Genomic DNA, 20,941 nt, shown 5'->3' with positions numbered 1-20,941 from the left:
TGGTGAACTTCAAAAGGGAAGGTAAGTAAATGAATAACACTGGTCTGTAAAACAATAATAACCCATGTGCCAAGATGGGTGTGTCATAGAAGACAGATGGGCTAAGGTTTTGGATTACTTTTAACAACAGTTTTAATTGGAACTTCATGTTATTTTATTTGGCTCTTATGGTTTGCACAAGAGGAGGAATCGTTGGACCTTTAGACAAGCAAACAACTGGATTTTCATTGTCAGTAACGTATAGTAATATTTGCTAAACTCCTAATGGACCAGAGTTTATCTCACCTCTAGTATAATAAAGGTTTATGATGACAGGTGCTCTGTTTTATGAGGTAATAATCTGGTTCCTTAAAGTATAAGATATGAGGCAGCGGAACCATTTCTAAGGAAAGTGGGGCCACGCTTTCCTGTAGTTGTAAGGTAAGGTTATCAAGTTACCAAAAATAGGTGACTATATAATAAGTTATGGCCATATACTCCCTCGACATGTGCTCAAACTGTCATGGGAGTTTAAGCTTTCAGTGCTGAGGCCAGGAGTTCAATCTCCACATTACAGACACCAGGGTTCTCAGTCAGTAGTTACACTGTGTTACAGACTAGTACTCTGGACAGGACTTGAACTTCTCTGGCCCTCAAAGACTTTGGCCACGTCTATACAACGCGCCGTTTCGACGCGTTAAAATCGAATGCTCGGGGTTCGATATATCGCGTCTCGTCTAGACGGGGATACATCGAACCCAGAGCGCGCTTACATCGATTCCGGAACTCCACCAAAACAAACGGAGTTCCGGATTCGACATGGCAAGCCGCGCACATCGATTCCGCGCGGTGAAGACGGGTGAGTAAATCGATTTTAGATATTCGATTTCAGCTACGCTATTCTCGTAGCTGAAATTGCGTATCTAAAATCGATTTTCGCGCATCGTGTAGACGGGGCCTGAGACTAGCTTGTCTAACAAGATGGAAGATATAACTCATTTGGTACAGTGAATATGATCGTGTCATCCCTGCTGATTGCGGCTAGCAAGAATAAAGTCCACTATTTTCTCGCAGCAAACAGACCTCACAATTTTTTTTGCTAAAAGTCCTGATTTTGATGCCTATTAATGACCACGGTATTTTTATTTATGTAGCCACAGTTATTTACAGATACATATAAAATGACAATGTTAGTATGGGAGCAACTATACTAATACATATGCTGAATCTTTAGCCTGCCTAGTGTGGATGCATTGTTTCAAAAGGCCTGAATAGACTGTCGAGGCTGAGTGCTCAAGCCATTAATAAAATGTGATGTGTCTGTTCTCCTGACAATCCTGACCCCTTAGTATTTACTGATCACTGTACTCCTCAGGAGAAATTCATCCCTGGTGTAACTCCCGGGGAATAACTCCATGCAGTTATATCAGCGATGAATATGGCCTACTGAAAAATGTAAGCTGTGTGCAAACTAACCTCTTTTTTGGTTCCTTCTGTTTCTCCTGTGACTCTAACACTGATTTGGGCAGTCAGCCCCAGTGCCAAGGAAATCAGACTGCCCACATCCTCACAAGATGATGTGAGTGCTAGGCCTGTCAGCTGAAATCAGTTGCCACAGAGGGACAAGAGGGAACTAGAGAAACCAGAGGTAAATTCAGTTCTTACACATAATATTTCTGTGAAGAGGGCTCAGAGACAGGAAGAGAACTGGAAAAGGGTTGAGAGAGAATGTGTCTTTATTGAAGTAGCAGGGATTTAAAGCAGGAAATAGTGAAGAGGGGAACCCTCAAGAGACAGGGAAGTGTAATGATATCATTACTGACAGATACCTTCATAGTTTTATTTGTACTACAGTCATGCCTAGAGGCCCAAACTGTGATTGGGATCCCATTGTGATGAGCGCTATGACTGTACAAACACACAGTGACAGTCCCTGTCCTCAAGAGTTTACAGTCTAAATAGATAAAACATATGAAGGACAAAAGGGAAAACAAAGGCACAGAGAAGTGAAGTGACTTGCCCAAAGTTACATACCAGCCAGTGACAGAGTGTACAACCCAGATCTCCTGTCTCCTAGATCAGAATACCATTATATCATTCCCATTATATCACTCCCCTATGTTTGTTTAGTCCAGCAGAGTGACCCTTTTGCTTAGAAATAGTGTAATTTCATTGTCAAGCTCACTGTTGTCGTGATCAGTCACAGTGCTATGGATCATATTTTACTTCCTTCTTTTTTGTACATGCATGGTTAGTACTGCTGTAAGGTGCTGCCTAACAGTCCTAGAGATTGAAGTCTACCACTCTGGTCAGTCACGCAACTGGTACAGCAAAAACACAATAAGATGGACAGAAAGCTGGCTAGATCATCAGGCTCAATGGGTAGTGATCAATGGCTCCATGTCTAGTTGGCAGCCGGTATCAAGCGGAGTGCCCCAAGGTTGGTCCTGGGCAGGGCCGGCTCCAGGTTTTCTGCCGCCACAAGTGGCAAAAAAAAAGCAGCAGCACAATCGCGTCGCTCCACTCTTCAGTCACAATTCGGCAGCAGGTTCTTCGCAACGAGGGACTGAGGGACCCGCCGCCGAATTGCCACCGAAGACCTGGACATTTCCCCCCCAATAGTGGCCAGAGTGCTGCCCCTTGGTATTGGCCGCTGCAAGCACTTGCTTCTTTAGCTGGTGCCTAGAGCTGGCCCTGGTCCTGGGGCCAGTTTTGTTCAATATCTTCATTAATGATCTGGAGGATGGTGCGGATGGCATCCTCAGCAAGTTTGCAGATGACACTAAACTGGGAGAAGCGGTAGATACACTGGAGGGTAGGGATAGAATAGAGAGGGACCAAGACAAAAGGCCAAAAGAGGATTGGGCCAAAAGAAATTTGATGAGGTTCAACAAGGACAAGTATAGAGTCCTGCACTTAGGATGGAAGAATGCCATTCACTGCTACAGACTAGGGACTGAATGGCTAGGCAGCAGTTCTCCATAAAGGGACCTAGGGGTTACAGTGGGTGAGAAGCTGAATATGAGTTAACAGTGTGCCCTTATTGGCAAGGAGGCTAATGGAATTTTGGGCTGTATTCATAGGGGCATTGCCAGCAGATTGAGGGACATGATCATTCCCTTCTATTCAACATTGGTGAGGCCTCATCTGGAGTATTGTGTTCAGTTTTAGGCCTCACACTACAAGAAGGATGTGGAAAAATTGGAAAGAGTCCAGCGGAGGGAAACAAAAATGATTAGGGGGCTGGAGCACATGACTTATGAGGAGAGGCTGAGGGAAATAGGATTGTTTAGTCTGCAGAAGAGAAGAATGAGGTGGGATTTGATAGCTGCTTTCAACTACCTGAATGGGAGTTCCAAAGAGGATGGATCTGGACTGTTCTCAGTGGTACCAGATGACAGAACAAGGAGTAATTGTCTCAAGTTGCAGTGGGGGAGGTTTAGATTAGATATTAGGAAAAACTTTTTCACTAGGAGGTGATGAAGCACTGGAATGGGTTACCTAGGAAGGTGGTGGAATCTCCATCCTTAGAGGTTTTTAAGACCTGGCTTGACAAAGCCCTGGCTGGGATGATTTAGCTGGGGACTGGTCCTGCTTTGAGCAGGGGTTTGGACTAGACGACCTCCTGACGTCCCTTCCAACCCTGATATTCTGTTCTATGAACAGCAGCAACACAAGATTATAACCCACTCCACAGAGTGCCTACAGCCCTAGTTCACAGCATGCTGAATTGGAGAAGCCACTAAGTGGGCTATTAGGAGCATTTTCAGAACTTCTCCCATTACTGGTCTAGTTTTGTCTCGACTGCACTGATGCTAGCAGTTGTTGTGGGAATGCTCATGTAGATGGTGCACAGTGAGAGGGTGTGGTGATAAAACACTGATCTACTAGTGTTCTTATTACTGACAGCGTCTGTGCAGCTGCATCACTGCAAAGGCAACAGCGAAGGAATTTCAGAAAATGTTCAATGTAGACAAGATCCAAGGGTGAGAAAAGGGCAACACAACAATCGGCAGCGGAAAGCAGCATGAGTGAAGTCTACTGATGTTTCCCCTTCCTCCCCTGGGTGAAATAAGCTCTCATCTCATCTAGCAGAATCATTTAAGTGGAGCAACTATGTACAAGCCGAAGTGCAAATGCAGGACAAGCAATGGTCAGGTCAAAACCAGCTTTGTACAGAACCTTCTTCGACTCCAGACCTTCACATGGTGCAGCTGTTACGGGCAGTATAAAGTTAAAGTTAAAAAAGCAGCAACAGCATGAAGTCTTTTTGGAAAAAGAAGGCATCTCTCCCCACATCCCAGGGGACAGCAACACACACACACACACACACACACTTTATTACTTAAAGGAAGTAGAGACCAAACTGTGACTATAAAAGACTGGCTTCCATAAAATGCAACATCTCACATTAACATTAACCCATGAAAACGTTACATTTTCCATTTACACCAAACCACACTACACTCGGCTGCCTGTTACCCACATTCAGGTCTAGCATGACTGCACAGCTAAGAGCTATAATAAACTCCCGGGCACTTTAAATCCATGTTGCCCGTCAGCAGACTATACCATTCGCAGATTTGTTTTCCTTCTGTTTTTTTTAACCCTTTAAGAGATCCATGTCAGAAATAAACCCGCGCCGGTAACAAATAATTCTCCCATGAAAAATTAGATTGAAAGGTTTTTTCTCCTCCCCCCGTATTATTTTTCTCAAATGCCGCCTGCAATTCAACCACTAAAAAAGGAGACAAGAGAATCACGCACATCCTGCCTCTGTATCAGAAACAATCAACTAGCGAGGACAGAGCCTCCCTTGTACAGAACCAAAGCCAAATCAGAGCAACAATAAACTAGAGAAATGCTGCTTTCTTGCCACTGTGCATCCCACAACGGGCGGGCACCCAGACAGAAACGCTGCAGCACATTGACTCTAATTACCTTCATCATGCCGTACAAGAGGATAATTTCCAGATGAGGCAAGAAGAGCTTTCTCCGCGGCCCTGCTCCCTTCGGCCAGCGAGCAGGACTAAGCGCCTACAGACTATCTGTCTCTCCTTGTGCAACGCCTCCCTGCTGGGACACGTTGCAGCTGTGAGAAGGAACTGATAGTCTCCCTGCTGCCGCTGCTTCGGGGTTCCGATTGCATCAGCGCGCGGCAACGCCACTTTCCCCTGGTCGTCGCTAGGGGGAGCAGCCGCCAGAGCCGCGGGACATCACCCGGTGCTTGCTGCAGCCGGATCTCCCTTCCCAAAGCAGCAGCATCCCCATAATGCCAAGGTGTTTCACCCTCCTCCCCAAGCCGGCCACAGCACCAAGCCTGAGCGAACACTGCCATGGTGCCCAATGCCCCAGCCCAGTGTGTGCTGTGAGAGGTCAGTGCATGGGTGTAATCATCTTCCTGTCCTCACAGACTACCCAAAGTAGCTACCAGGGTCCAGTCTGGGTCCATTACTGGTCTTCAAACTGTCTCAGACATGTCATTCTACCTCTTGCCAAACAGACAGGATTTATACCAACAGAAATTCTTTGCACTGAAAATGTTTCACACTGACCTAGTGACGTTACTCCTTTTCCTGCACCTCCTTTATAAACACCAGTAAATGCTGATTTGCTCTGAGTCATTTCCTCTTACCTGCTTTCAAACTATCCAGACACTCAACACCTCCCAGTTTACCTTCCCCTTTTCCTTATCAACACTGCATCCTTCAGTTCACATTGCAGCTGGATTTCATGCACTTAACATTTTCTGCAAAATTTGCACCACTGCAGGTGGTAGCAATGGGAGCTTTAATGTGGACAGGACCCAACTTCTGAGCAGAGATAGATGTCACAGGGAATAAACATCAGAGCCCCAGTTATATGCACAATCCCACCATTGCTACTGCCAGTTGAGCTGCACCAAGAGGAAGTAGTATATTGGTGAGAATTCTGAAGAACATATCTGAGTAGACTCAGCCTAATCTCCCCAAATAAGGGTTCTTATTCTCATCTTTGCAGATTATCTTTTTTCTTTTGTTATTTTCATAACTGGTTTCCCTCTTCCTGCCTGCTGGTGAGCAGCTGTGTCCAGCTCTGGAAAAGACTTTTCTTTATTGAGTCTACTGCCAAGTAAATACTTCAATAAACTGTTTTGCTATGCATTTGTATGAATGATTCTCCTGAGAGTGATTCCCTTGAATATACGTTTGTGTAGTTGCAAAAATAACTGTGGCAGAGCATTTTCATGGGAAAACTCAAATGATAAACACTAAAAGAATGATGATTTTATAGGTGAGAGTGGAATTACAGGAAAAAAGTTGACCATTGCATGCTAATTTTATAAATCCAACAAACAGCTAGTGTCCTGCTAGTGAGGGTTGCAAAGCTTTGTGCTCCAGAAGCTTCCCACTGTTCTAGCTGAAAGTAATATGCCTACAGGTAGGAGCTACTAATACAAGGACACAGCTGAGAAAAAGCCAGATGCCTACTGCTGCTGCAACAGCTGCTCATCCTGATTCCATTGAATGACTGCAGGCAACAGCAACACCGGAGATTTGCTTTATTTAATTTACAATATTAATGACCTTTTAAATTGTAAAAATAACCAAACAATGTTTACGGTTACTGATTTGTGTGTGTGCACATGCACATGCTGAAGAGCTTAGGCTTTTGATAGTCTGAATTATCTGACATTCTTAAGAGACCATATACACCTCCATCTATGGGCTCTATTCAGCAGCAGAGGAAAAGTTCCCTTATATAGCATAAAGGTCTGCAAAATATCTTGTGCATCTGGGCAGGATTAATTCATACATTGATAATGAATTTTACATGAATGTGTAACTCCACTGTAAGAATATCCTTATGGGCTTGAACCATGACAATCAAAGGTCTTGTCTGTGCTGGGTTTTTTTCCTTAAAGCTTCCCATCATTGCAGCACTATCAATGACGGAAGCTGTAGTTCAGACAAGGTGCCCCAGCAGCTGCCAGCATTTGTCTTACAGTGTCACCTAGCTCCGTTCTGAGGAGGGTTAGAAAACATTGTGGTTCAAATACCAGCACCTAATCTAGTCTTCCACTCTCCTGTTGCTACCACTAGAACTGCATGATGGTAAATTTTAGGGGACAAAAAAAATCTAGTGTAGACATAGCCAAAGGTTTCAAGTGAGAATATTTTTTGCAATTTTTTAAAATAGGCTACTTTTATGTTCTGAGAGTTAAAAAGTTGGTTTGGGACACTTTTTGCCATTAATTTTTAAAACAATGATCTAAAACAGAAGGGCATTTCAGATCTGAAAAATCTGTTATAATGTACACAGGCCTCTTACCTATTTTAAAATAGTACAAACTGCACAGATAGCATTGCCAGAAGCTGGGAATAGGCAACAGGGGATGGATCACTTGATGATTACCTGTTTGGTCATTTCCTCTGGGGCATCTGGCACTGGCCACTGTCAGAAGACAGGATACTGGGCTAGATGAACCTTTGTAAACATTATTATAAAAATGGCTATACTGGGTTATACCAAAGTGGCAATATTGGGGAGAGATAACTTAGTGGTTTGACCATTGGCCTCCTCAACCCAGGATTGTGAGTTCAATCCTTGAGCGGACTACCCAGGCATCTGGGGCAAAAATCAGTACTTGGTCTTGCTAGTGAAGGCAGAGGACTGGACTCAATGACCTTTCAGGGTCCCTTTCAGCTCTGTGAGATAGATCTGTCTCCATTTATTTGACACTTTAGCATCCACAGGCAAAATCAACCTTCTTCCTTCTCTAAGAGGCTGCCAGCAAGAATGCAGACTATTTCTATTGAACATATATTGTACAATACAATGAAGTACTTATAGCCCATACTGTGTGTTCTATAGACAAATATATTACTATTTATATTGCAGTAGCACTTAGGGCCTCAATCACAGATCAGGAATGCATTGTGCTAGGTCAGGGGTGGGCAAACTACAGCTTTCGGGCCAGATCAGACCCATGAGCCATTTTAAGCTGGCCCATGAGCTCCTGCTGGGGAGCAGGGTGTGGGGCTTGCCCCACTCTAGTGCTCCAGTGGGGGTGTTGGGTCAGGGACCACACTACACAGCTTGGCCACACTCTCGCAATCCAGCTGGGGCCAGGGGCTGCTATACGTATCTCCTGGAAGCCGTAGCATGGCCCTGCTCCCAGGGTCGGGGGCCGCTCCACACATGGGAGCCAGAGAAGGGACATTGCACTGCTTCTAGGAGCTGTTTGAGGTAAGTGCCACTCAGAGCCTGGACCTCTGAGCCTCTCCTCATGCCCCAACCCCCTGCCCTGATCCCCTTCCTGCTCTCCAAAGTCTGATCTCCAGCATGGAGCACCCTCCTGCACCCCAAATCTCTCATCCCCAATCCCACCCCAGAGCCCACACCCCCAGCTGGAACCTGCACCCCAGCCCCCTGCCCCAATCCTGATCCCCCTCTGAACCCCTCAGTCTCAGCCCAGAGCACCCTCCTACACCCCAAACTCCTCATCCCCAGCCCCAAATCAGAGCCTGCACCCCCAGACTCTTGCACCCCAAACTCAATTTTGTCACTCTGCCACAATTTCTATTCCCCAATGTGTCCCTCAGGCCAAAAAGTTTGCCCATTCCTGTGCTAGGGACTACTGAAATATGTAGCAAAACCTGGTCCCCTGTCCTGAAAAACTGTATTTTATTGTAACTCCTTAAACCAGAGATTTTCAAAAGTAGCTATATGTTTCTTTGTTGTTTTTTTTAGGAGCCCCAGTCCCACTGAAAGCCAATGGCACTTTTGAAAGTCTTCCACAGCACAGAGTCAACCTGTGGAACTCCTTGCCTGAGGAGGTTGTGAAGGTTAGGACTATAAAAGGGTTTAAAAGAGAACTAGGTAAATTCATTGAGGTTAAGTCCATTAATGGCTATTAGCCAGGATAGGTAAGGAATGGTGTCCCTACCCTCTGTTTGTCAGAGGGTGGAGATGGATGGCAGGTAAGAGATCACTTGATTGTTACCTGTTAGATTCACTCCCTCTGGGGCACCTAGCATTGGCCACTGTTGGTAGACAAGTTACTGGGCTGGATGGACCTTTGGTCTGACCCAGTATGGCCATTCTTATGTTGCCTAAAAATCATTAAAATAATAAAACACCTACAATGGCTCTTTCTTCCTTCTCCACTTTATCCCCCCAGTTCCAGAACTCATTTTCCTCCTGCAGCAGCCTTCCTCTGACCATCCATCTCAGACCCATCCATGCCCCAACAGTGCTCTCTTGCTTACTCTCTCGTTTTTTCTCTCTGTTGGCAACCAAGGCAAAACTAACCTGTATTCAGTGAATCCAGCATGTATATTCATCACTATTGGAATGTAATACTTTTTTCAAGTTTTCTTTTAAACCATTCTTTCCTCGCATCTCCTTTGAACTGATTAGGGTTTTTTCCCCCTACTTTCTTTCCCTCTTCAGTTCCCCCTGATTTTGGCCCCTGCAGTATTTTCTTCCTCTTTCTATGATGCTCTTTCCTTCTTACTCCTCCTCCTCTCCTCTCCTGGCCTTCCTCCTCCTAAGCCTCTCAAATGTTATAATAAAGCCCCCTTATGACTTGATTTTTCAAGATGCTGAGCACTCTGGTCTTGATACAACAAAGTACTTAACATGTATTTAAGTCAACTGATGTCAATAGGACTACCTCCTAGGCTTCAGTGTTTTGATGGACTGGGACCAGTATTCTCAGTATCTTGCAAGATCAAGTGTCTATAGTCCTTCTCAACTGTAGATTAACATGCTTTTCAAAAGAGATTAGATGTCATCCTCATTATACAAATGGAGAAACAGAGACAGAAACTTGCCCAAGGTCCAGGACCAGAACTCAGGTCTGCTGATTCTTCATCCAGTGCCCTATCCTCTGGATCACACCAAAACTGGATTTCTCTCAAAACTTCTCATTCATCCCCCATAGCTGACCTTTCACCTTGCTAATGGAGTGCTAGGCTGTATTTCTTCTCCACCTCCTTTCCTCTTCTCTAAGGAATCCAGACGTGATTCTTCCCCCTTCCCTTGCAGCTATAAGGGAAAAAGGGAGGAAATATTTTACAACTGCCTCTCCCAAATGTTCAAAAATCATGTGTCAGGCTCACCAAAAATCACAGGACTGGCTTTCAGATCACGAGATTATGTAAAAACAATAAATTTGGGGGTCTTTTTATTTGCCTTCTGCTTTTTGAGCCTTTAGGGTCACATTTTTGACGATTTCTTCACAGTCCCTAGAAACTTACTTTTTCTTTAAGAATGAAGGCTGAAATCGCCACCTGACTCCAGGAGCTGGGCTTGAAGGAAAACAATAATTCTTATGAGACTCATGACAAAGTCACAAGAGTTGGCAGCACTGCACTATGCACAGCAGCCAACATTTTGAGAAAGACTTTTCAATGGACAATTCTGAAGATGAGAATGAGGATCTGTGGGTGATACCTGATAAACCCAAGTACTGGAAGGATTGTGTGCACATTCTTCTGAATTGAAGGTTGATTTTATTGTATGAAAACTAAAATTGTATTTTAATTAAAAGGCTAACTGCTGATAAAAATAACATTTCTCCAAATATTTCTACCCCAGAATGTCTACTTTTATTCTAATCTTGGCTTTTCTGATTTTTGCTAGAAGACCTTCTGTAGGACTGGAGAAAAGTCATGATAACGAAACTGCAACAGACTGAAATCTGAGCTGCAGCTTTCCCAGCCTTCATATGACAAAGGAGGGGATTTTTAGACAGACTTTAAAATTCTTTGGGGGTTGAGTGTGTGTCACAATCTGTTTAACTGAAATTCCAGTCAGAACCTCTCTCTGTGAAAGGTTCAATATCCCCTCCTATTTTAATACCACATTCACACTTGAGTTCCTCATTCCTCCAAACACTAAAACAGGGAAGTGAAGACTTGATATTCAATGTTACAAAAGTACAAAGCATTTTGAGGCCATATTTCTCAAGTCCCAGTTACACATAAGGCCCCACCCTGAGCATGAGCTAAAAGGATATTGTTGAATGAAAAGCACTTTCAACATCAATTATTAAGCTTAACTAATCTAAAGCTTTTAATAAGAAAATTTTAGGACAATATATTACTATCTTAATCAAACAAAGCATAACTAAAGCAGATAGAGCAGGGTAGTGTAATGATCAATACCAGTCCTGGGATGCAAATAGGATACATGTTGGTCCAATCTGGTACAAGTACTGCATTGCTCTAGTCCCCTTTATTAAAGGAACACTCTTTATACTTTCTCTCATAACATCATGCAGGCACATATTAGAACTACTGCATCTATAAACATTCTATTCTAAATATTGTGGCAGAACTCTGACCTTGCTCTCATGGGTCCTGCGCTTCTAAGTGGTTTATGCTAACCTCAGTGGCTCACTGTGACCCTTCACATAGCCTCTTTCTCTCTAGGGCCAGGGTCACTGTCTACTGAGCCTTTTTCATCATAGGCCTGCAAGGAGGTTGGTGAGAGAACTCCCACAGTCTCTGTTGTCCCTGGGAGCTTATTTCAGAACAGTTTAACCTCCTGTCCTGACAGAGGCCTGACTTCCCCTCTCAGGAGACGTTCCTCTAGTGGTGGGTTGGGGGGGAACCCAGGCCCACCCTCTACTCCAGGTTCTGGCCTAGGTACCCCAATGGTAGCAGCTGTTGGTAGCCAACCTTTCACTGCCAGAGTTGCTACACTTTCCTGGGCCACTTCCCCACAACTTTCCTGCTTCCCCCTTACTATAGGGCGCCCTTAATAATGGTTTGGGGGTGTCTACATTAACCAGCCCTTCAGCCACACTTCTTCTCCTCTGGCTCTCTCCTGCATGATAGGAGTGAACCCTTTTTATAGCATCAGCAGGGCCTTAATTAGAGTCAGGTGGTCATATTAACTTAACGGCCTCACCTGACTCTTTGCAGGTTAATTAGAATCAGGTGTTCTCATTACCTGGAGTAGTGCCTGCTCTGGTCAGTCAGGGAACAGAAAACTGTTAATCCAGTGGCCAGTATATCTGCCAATAGGCTATTCTGCTGTACCCGACTGACCTAGGTCTATCACAATATATTTTCATACATATTAACCCAAAATCCTTTTAACTGATCTGTTTTACTTATCATGCTAAAATTGTCATTGGTATCTCCTTATCTATTTTTTCTAGCTATTAACTGTTTTCCTCACTCAATCCAGCTGTCTTTTTATTGCTTCCATTATTTCTTACAACAGTCTTATTCTTACTTATTTATTCCTTGTGGCCTTAAAATTACTGGTTGGCTAACTCTGTTCAGCCAGTGTTCATCCTCCTTACTCTGTTTTAGCCACATCTGGCTAGTAAATCACACATTTGTCTGGTTTGCTTTGTCTTGTTATCTACACAGACCAAGAATCCACTGTAGATAAGACACAAACCTCTGATTTCATACAAACTTTGAAAGCTGGGTCAACAGGATACATAGAGAAAGCAGAAAAAAATCCCTTTAACATTTTCTTATAACACTATTAAATATATAATACCTATTTACCTTACATTATTTAATATACATTTATCTAACAGTTCATTATACATTTCTTTTCAACACAAACAAAACAATCTCTTTGCAGTTCATCATGGCAAATTTTCTCCTCCTTCTGTTCCAAGGCTCCTATTCTCTAATCAAGTCCACTAGCATAGACCCTACACACAGTGAGATCCTGCACATGCATAGGAATCTGTGCTAATAGCTCCAATTGCAAGATCAAAGCCTGGCCAAAAGAAAAGAAGACAAAAAAATCCACTAAATCCTACATTCCCTACTCTCCACACTTTGATTTTGACATTACTATAACATGTTATGATATTTCATCACAATGAGGTAATAGGGGTGTGGAACAAAGAAAAGCCTTAACACTGGGGGAAAAAAAACATAAAAGTACACAAAAACTAGCAGCAATAGTACAAAAATTACATTTAAGAGCGTGTACAGAACTGACTTCAATGTTGCAAAACTGTACATTGCATTAGAGCTTGCACAACAGAAAGCAATGTATACATGCACACGCTAATTACAGAAGCTTCAGATATTTGGATCAGTTCAGATGCTTTTTGAAACCTGTGAAATTTTCCAGTGGCTCTCACCACTCTTCCACTCACAACTGTCATCTCCCTACATCCTCTACCTATTTATTTAGAGGAAGCCCAGATGGTTGGCTATACCCATCTAGTGTTTTCAGGAGCACCCAGTAACTTCATTTTTTCCTTTGCTATCTTACATTTTACATGATTTCTCTATATACTTTTCTATGTCACTCCTCATGTCTAAGCCCCTGAACAAACATTAATGAATTTAACCTCACATTCCTGGAGGGATGTGCTAGCCCTATTTGACAGATGGGCAAAGTGCTGCCTGGAACTGTTAAATAGTTTCCCCAGAATTACACAAATGTAGTGGCAGAGTCAGGAATAGAATCCAAGAAGTCCAAGTCGCACTCCCGTGCCTTAATTGCAAGGCTAGCCTGCTGATGAAGATGGGAGACTTTTGCCGTGTTCAAAGTGTGTGGGGGCATCTCAACCAGCTTCAATCCCACCCTGGCAAGTTGTGTTCTCTTTCCTGCTCTAAGATTGCCTCTTTCATGTCCACTGGGTCTCTGATTGCCTCCCTCTTTCCCTGACCTCTGCATTCCCCCATTCTGACCCTAAATCAGTGAATCTCAACCTATTTACCATTGTGGGCTACGTATGCATCTCTCTCTGTGTTATGTGGGCTGCATGCACATACAGATACTACCTGTATGGCCCTGAGGATGTCACACGGGTCACAGCTGTGTGCTGATAGGGCCGCAAGGGGCCCATGGGCCACAAGGTGAGAACCACTGCCTTAGAGGATCTGTGTACCCTCAATACCCAACATTCACACCAGAAGCACTGGGTGGCCTCCATTTTCTGCCCTTCCCCCCGCTACATGCACATACATTCAGACTGTGCACTCACTTCTTACCCCTCTCCCGGGGCTGTCTGTATGTATCCCATTCTCTCCCCCACATGCTAGGGTTGCCAACTGTCCAGGTTTCCCCAGGATCATCCCTTTTTTGAGGTAGCTGTCCTGAAGATTCTGTAAAGGGGCTCAGTCCTGCTTCACGGGCTCAGGATCATCCCACAAGTCCCAGTTGTTGTTTTGTTTTTTTTACTTTAGACTGGCACGCTACCCACACCAGAGGATTCTCTGTGTCCTCCCCTCTGTCCTGTACGCCCGGGGCCCTTTGTAGCACACCCACATTTTCTCCCAGCACAACAGGGTCTCTGTCACCTTCTTCCCACCCCACATCCCAAGCTATTGAGTCTCTGTGCCCCTCTTTGTCTGCCCAATGGGGCTGCTGTCCCTCACCCCTGGATTGGGAGGATGGCTGGCAAGTGGCAAGTATTTCCTTACGGGGAGACAGCAGGAGGCTTTTCTCTTCCCTTTGGCTCCCCCTGCTGGGTAAGTATGGCACTGCCTCCATGTATGTGCTCTGAGCCATTCTCAGCTGAGAGCAACTTGACTGGCTCTGGGTCAGTGTCTAGTACCTCCCCTATGCTAGAAATTCCGATATCTCTTATTAGGGTCTGGACTAAAGCCGGAAATGAGGGAATAGAATCCCTCCCCGATCTGCAGGGCAGGGAGTGAGCAATAATATCCTCTCTCCCTGCCTCCACCCCTTTGATGGGATGATCTGAAGGGCAACCCACTGAAGGGAGTTGCTTGTGCTGTATGTAGGAAAAACCTGCACCAGGGACAGTTTGAGCCTGGGTAAAGATTCAAGACTGAGTGCTAAGAGACAAATTGCAAAGCACCCACATTTTTGCTCATATGCCTACTGCACTGATAACTCACCATGGGCTCGGGGTGTGTGTCAAACCTAGTTTATAACTACAGGTAGGAACTTAAAGTGATTTATGTACATTAAATAAGTCTCACACCACCCCGGGACGTAGGGGCCTATTAGTTCCCTTGTTTTCTGGCCCTTTTGCACTGCAGCCAATAAGAGAATCATTTATTCATACAAGAGGAAGTCATCTCACCCTCTACTAAAAGGAAGTCACGTTTGCAGTGGGACATAACATCTGTTGAATAAATTTTAGCACTGAAGCATAGATACCCCTAAACAAACATGGATTATATGAAAGTATAATCAGGCACATGCATTTGTATCACCACAGAAAAATACACCTATCTTTGAAAAACAGATCCTAAATATGGTCAGTTGTTATTAATATAGAGCCAAACATTAAAAAAGAATAGAAGTGTCCATACAAAATAAAAAGGCAATTCAAGTTGAAGAGCACCACAACAACTGCTTTACATCAATGCTGTCATTTCTCTGCAAATTCACATGAATATGAAAGCTGCTTTGGCAGATAATCAATACTCTTAAATTAGCATGGTGGAAAGAAATCACTGTGGAGCAGGATCCCTTAGCAGAAGGAGCATAATGTATGTTTATCCTGAAATACGGTCTACAGGACAGTACCCTGTCTAACAATTTAAATAACAAAACCCAAGACACTGTGACTGAGTTTGAGTGCTGAGACACTTAGAAGCGCTCTTCTTTAAGGGATCATTAACCACAGGGTTATGATATGCTTTGCAAAAGTCACAGCATAAACCACCACTTATTTTTATGATTGGTGGGGGCTGAGCAAAAGCTGTGCCAAATAGTCCCTAATAGGTATTTCATTCAAGTTTTAAATAGTATATTTGTATATCCTCAACCTGGAAAGTGAGTCAAATTGGGTCCTCCTATTCTTTTAAAAAAGTGACATATGTTGCCAAGTGGGTTGAGGGTTCGCTTTTCCTGTTTAAAATCAATTGATGTCATCTCTGCTCAATACCTGAAATTCTGTAGTTTCATTAAGCTATTCTCCACCTCCCATTCTAATAAAGGGAGGAAGGTACCAAGAGTAAAATTAAGATTTTTTTTTTGTATCAGGAATGGTTGGTTTTAATTAACATTTAATCTGTATTTTGAGCCATACATTCACATTGTCCTCATTAACCAAACTAGGCATTTATCCCATTTTGGAGAACAGTTAAGTTAGCTAGTCTGACACTGTTGGCTCTGTTTTCCTCAGCCCTGCCTGTTCAGTATTTCCATCAGAAAACAATGATGGATATTTTGTAGTGTAGCAGGGTGGACCACTGCTCCGGCCCTGAAGGGGTTAAAACAGCCCTGGATAAGGGCTGGGGCTGCAGAAAGCAGCCTTTTAGGCTGGGCTGATTGGGGGAAGTGGCAGCTGGGGCCACACCCCAAACTGAGCAACAGGCCCTTATATAAGGCAGAGAAGCCAGGAGCATATCTCTCTCTCTCTCGGTAGAGGGAGATGGACCTGGCTGTTGGGAGCTGGAGACTGGGTGCCTAAGTGTAGCAGGGCTGGGGGAAGGTAGAGGAACTGGGGAGTTCCTGCCTGGAGCCCAGGCTGCAACCTAGCTTTAGGCCAAGAGGTGCTGGGGGTTGCAGGAGGAACCAGGGGTAGGCCAGGGCAGCAGGTCCAAGCCCTTCTCGTCAGTGATGAGTTGGCTGATACTGCAGCTGCCCTAGGGTGTGGGGGCTAGACAATGGCTGGCAGTAGCCATACGCTGAAGCAAGGTGGGAATAGAGGGTGGGGGTTCCCTAGGAGGGGAGACCCTGAAAACAAGGGGTCACTGCCAAGGGGAACAGGCACGCCTATGTAAAAGGGCACCAGGGTCCAGGGAAAGGACATGGGGCTCAGTAGCTGGAAAGGCGGTCACTGGCCTGCAGAGGGTGCTCTGGACACTGGACTGAGCTAATTCCGAGGATGACCAATAGGAGGCACTGGGGGTGAGCTGCCGGTACATGTAGGTATGGGCCAAATGGAATTTGTCAAGAAATGATTATTTAATGTTTTTCTAAGATAGCCCGCCTTTAGTTTAGATCTTTCCTTAGATGCAAGACAAGTTCTTGACATCATTGCAGCTGCGAAACATAGCTCTGGGCATGCCATGGTCAATAGTTGGGACATACTACCCATCTCAAATTAAATGACCCACAAGTAGGTTAGCATTATTACATTAAACATTCCATCTGTTTGAATGTAACAATTACTGTATTTATATTATAGTAGCACCTAGAGCCTGAGGTGCATTGTGCTAGGCACTGTGCAAGCACAGACTGTCAGTTCTTGCGTAGGAACTAGCTAAGTATGTCTACAATACTAACTAAGGTCAATTATAGAAGTCATTTTTAGAAAACGATTTTATACAGTCATTGCGAGTCCACACTAAGCGCATTAAGTTTGCAGAGTGCATCCTCACTACCGTGGCATGCATGGACTTACAGAGCGGTGCACGTGTGGTAGCTATCCTGCAGCTCTGCCGCCCATTGGAATTGCTGGGTCAAGCTCCATGCCTGATGTGGCAAAACATGTTGCAGGTGACTTTTTGGTACATATCATCAGTTGCCCTCCCTCTGTGAAAGCACAAGCAGACAATCATTCATGCCTTTTTCCTGGGTTACCTGTGCAGATGCCATACCACGGCAAGCACGAGTAAGTGCAAAATGGTGGTAGAATTTACCTTTGGACATTTAAAAGCTCGCTGGCGCTGTTGGTCAGATGTCAGTACAACCAACATTCCCATTGTTATTGCTGCTTGCTTGTGCTCATATATCTTGAGAGTAAGGGGTGTCATAGCTTCCTACTCGATTTGAACCTTAGCGTTCATAACTGAGAAGCTAGCATGAACCCTCTAAGCTTAATTATCAGCTTAGATCTGATATCACTGCCACCAGCCAATTTCCAGTGTTTGGCTCACTCTGGTCTCCCCAAAACCTTCCCGGGGAATGCCCCAGACTCAGATGCCTGAGTCTACAACAAAGGAAATAACCTATTCCTCCCCCCCCCCACCAGAATTTCCTCTCTGGCTAACTGAGAGTTACTGATGCAACCTCTTTACATCAACATACCAGAGAAGACCTGTCTCCTCTTTCCACAAAGAGACAAACCCAAAGACAAGGAAACAGAAAGATTTCTCTCTCTTCCCCCTTAGCTTCTCCCGCCTGGGACACTAGGAGAGTTAAACACAGAGAGCAGTTTCCCCCTCCCCTTTGTCTTTCCTTTCTCCACCAATTTCCTGGTGGGTCAACTAGAAAAAAAATCAACAGTCTTAAAAGCAAAAACTTTTTAATAAAAAAGAAAGAAAGAATAGAATAACAGTTCTCTGTAATCTAGATGGTAAGATACAGGGTTTTCACTATAGAAAATGAATAAACAATAGAAAGGGATAAACACCTTATCCAGAACCAATACCATTTAAAGTAACTTATACCAAATACTCATAAGACTCCACCAGCCAGATACACAGATGCAATACAGCAAAAACATTTAAAAGACTATACTTTTGTATCTTGTACTTACAACTGGGAAACAGAAGATTAGAAGACTGGAAATAGTCCTCTCATAGCTGAGAAGCACGAAAGACAAAGACCCAAGACCAAGAAAAACCACAAATTCCTTCCCTTAAGTTGAAAAATCCGGTTTCCTGATTGGTCCTCTTGTCAGGCTTGTAGCGAGCTCCCTCCCCCACGATCCTGAAGGGAATAGGCCAGAAAACTGCGGTCCCGGGTGGAGGCCCGGCCGCCTATCCCGCTCCCAGGAAGCAAGGGGCGGGACAGGAAGTATAAAAGCCCGGTCCCAGCCCTCAGGTAGGAGGAGGCTGCTGGAGAAGGCAGATGTTGGTGCCCGAGCTCCTGTGGGCCCGCTTACCCCACGCCGTATCCGGGAGGTATGGCTGACTCCCCTGGGCCAGTACCCAGAACAGCGGCGGAGCCTCTGACGCTCGGCCTGTGGAGGACTGGACCGAACCGCCGAACCTGGGACCCCGAGGACTGGACAGACCGCTGGTACCCCGAGGACTGGACCGGACAGCCTGAACCCGGTACGCTGGGGACTGGACTGGACCTCCCGCCGCTGAGCCGGCTGAGGAACCCATGTTTGGGAAACCCTGGATGACGCTGGCGAAGGGCAGGTACCAGGAGGGGAGGCTGGAAGTAGCTCGGGGGTGGCTGACTATAGTCAGGCCGCAGAAGGCCCGGCCTATGGCGTTGGTGTATCGGCCAGGATCCCCACTGACCACCATTCAGTGTGTTTCGGTGGGAGCCCTACTGCGCACCGGTCAGTGTGTTTCGTCTGGATCCCACTGACCGCCGATACTAGCCCGGGCTGGAACGCAGTGGAGTGGGGGGCCTGCGTTCCCCCTGCCACCTTTAAGGTGGCAAGACTCCCCCTTCCTTTGCTTAAAACCAACGCCTCCAGTTGTCTGTTGCTCTGCCCCGACCCACAGGCCAGAGCCCCTAAACCGTTGTTGCTCGCTCTGCCTGCCCGCCCACAGGGCCAGAGCCCTTAACCGCTTGTTGCTCTGCCTGCCCCACAGCCAGAGTCCATGCCCTGACTAGTTTGTTCGTCCGTCCGCCCTACCTTGGGCTTGGACTACAGACTTCATTCGCTCAGCCCTGCGACGAGGAGCTGAGCCCGCGCCGAGCCTGTTAAACAGGTGTTTGGTTCCCTTGTTAACCCTTTACAGGTTAAAGAAACATTAACCTTTAGTATCTGTTTTGACAGGGGGAGACATTTATGATGAGCCTGCATATGATTTTGAGCAGCCAGACAACCAGGGCAATTAGAAGAGCACAGCAAGGGACACTGAGCATCAGAGAGGCTTTGAAACCAGTTCATGGCTAGCCAGGCTTTCAGTGTGGACAGTTGTTATGTGTTTCTCCTTGATGCAAACCCCCTCCTTTTTTGATTTTAATTCCCTGTAAAGCCAACCACCCTCCCTCTTCAAAAACATACTATTGTTTTGAAACTGCGATTCTTACTTTATTAATATAAAAAACAAATGAAATAACAGACAGGTAGCCCGACTAGAGTGGGGGAGGAGGAAGGACAAGGCTACGTTTTATTATGCCAACTAAAAATCAAATAGTTTGAATGACAGCCTATCTGTATCATCATCTGTTGGCACTTATTCGTTGTGTGGAAGTGCATATGCAATAGAGGCTCAGTAGCCGGAAGTAGCCTCTCTGCCATCTCTTGCGTTTTGCGCTGTGCTGAGTCCCGTGGTGCGACACATGGGGAATAGAGTTAGTGGTAAAATAAGTGGATGCAGGGAGGATCTGTGCTAATAATAGAATAGCAATAAATACAGACATCAAACAGATGCTTCATCATGTCTGTTTGCTCCCCCTTTAGCCTCAGCATCGCATCCTGCCTCTGCTCTTCGTGCTCACTTAATTCTTTCCTGCCCTCTGCCACTGAATGCCTCTGTGCATTCAGCTGTGCCCTATCAGTGCAGGAGGACTGCATGAGATCAGAAAACATGTCATTGCGAGTGCATTTTTTTCACTTTCTAATCTGCGATAACCTCAGGGACGGAGATGATGGGGGAGTGTAGAAACATTCTACGCTCTACAATTCTGGGGGGACTGCATGGTCATCTGTGCTGCTGAGTTCACCATGCTGATCAAACAGGATATGAAATTCAAAAGTTCCCTGGGCTCTTCCTGTGTACCTGGATAGCACATCAGAGTTCAAAGTGCTGTCCAGAATGGTCACGATGGAGCACTCTGGGATAGCTCCCGGAGGCCAATACCATCAATTTGAAGCCGTGCAACCCCAAATTCAACCCAACAAGGTTGATTTTTAGCACTATTCCCCTCGCCAGGAAGGAGTACAGAAATTGATTTTAAGAGTCCTTTAGGTCGATGGAACGAGGTTGCTTGTGCAGATGCATTCATTATAAAATTGACCTAATGCGGCTAAATTTGATCTAACCCTGTAGTGTAGACCAGGGCTAAGGGTATGTTTACACAGCAAAGAAAAATCTGTGTCTGGCTTTTGCCAGCCAACTCAGGCCTGCGGGAGTCAGGCCCTGCCAGGCGGGAGAGTCCCCAAGTTGGGCTTCATCCCAAGCTTGAAAGTCTACTCAGCAATGAAACAACC

At 45.2% G+C, this 20,941-nt stretch overlaps 1 protein-coding gene across 2 annotated transcripts in view; it reads right to left on the bottom strand.

Moving 5' to 3' along the window:
* The window catches only part of BCAT1 (branched chain amino acid transaminase 1), a 112,639-nt gene extending 107,551 nt beyond the window's left edge, over positions 1 to 5,088 (bottom strand). For both annotated transcript variants that reach the window (XM_032772574.2, XM_075069793.1), the window contains exon 1: positions 4,921 to 5,088. In XM_032772574.2, the coding sequence (XP_032628465.1) occupies positions 4,921 to 4,929 (9 nt within the window). In that variant the 5' untranslated portion in view covers positions 4,930 to 5,088. The remainder of the gene's footprint in view (positions 1 to 4,920) is intronic.
* Positions 5,089 to 20,941: the final 15,853 nt, after the last annotated feature.

Source organism: Chelonoidis abingdonii, chromosome 1 (assembly GCF_003597395.2).
Source record: "Chelonoidis abingdonii isolate Lonesome George chromosome 1, CheloAbing_2.0, whole genome shotgun sequence".
Taxonomy (NCBI): Eukaryota; Metazoa; Chordata; order Testudines; family Testudinidae; genus Chelonoidis; species Chelonoidis abingdonii.
This window is presented reverse-complemented; position numbering and strand designations above follow the sequence as displayed.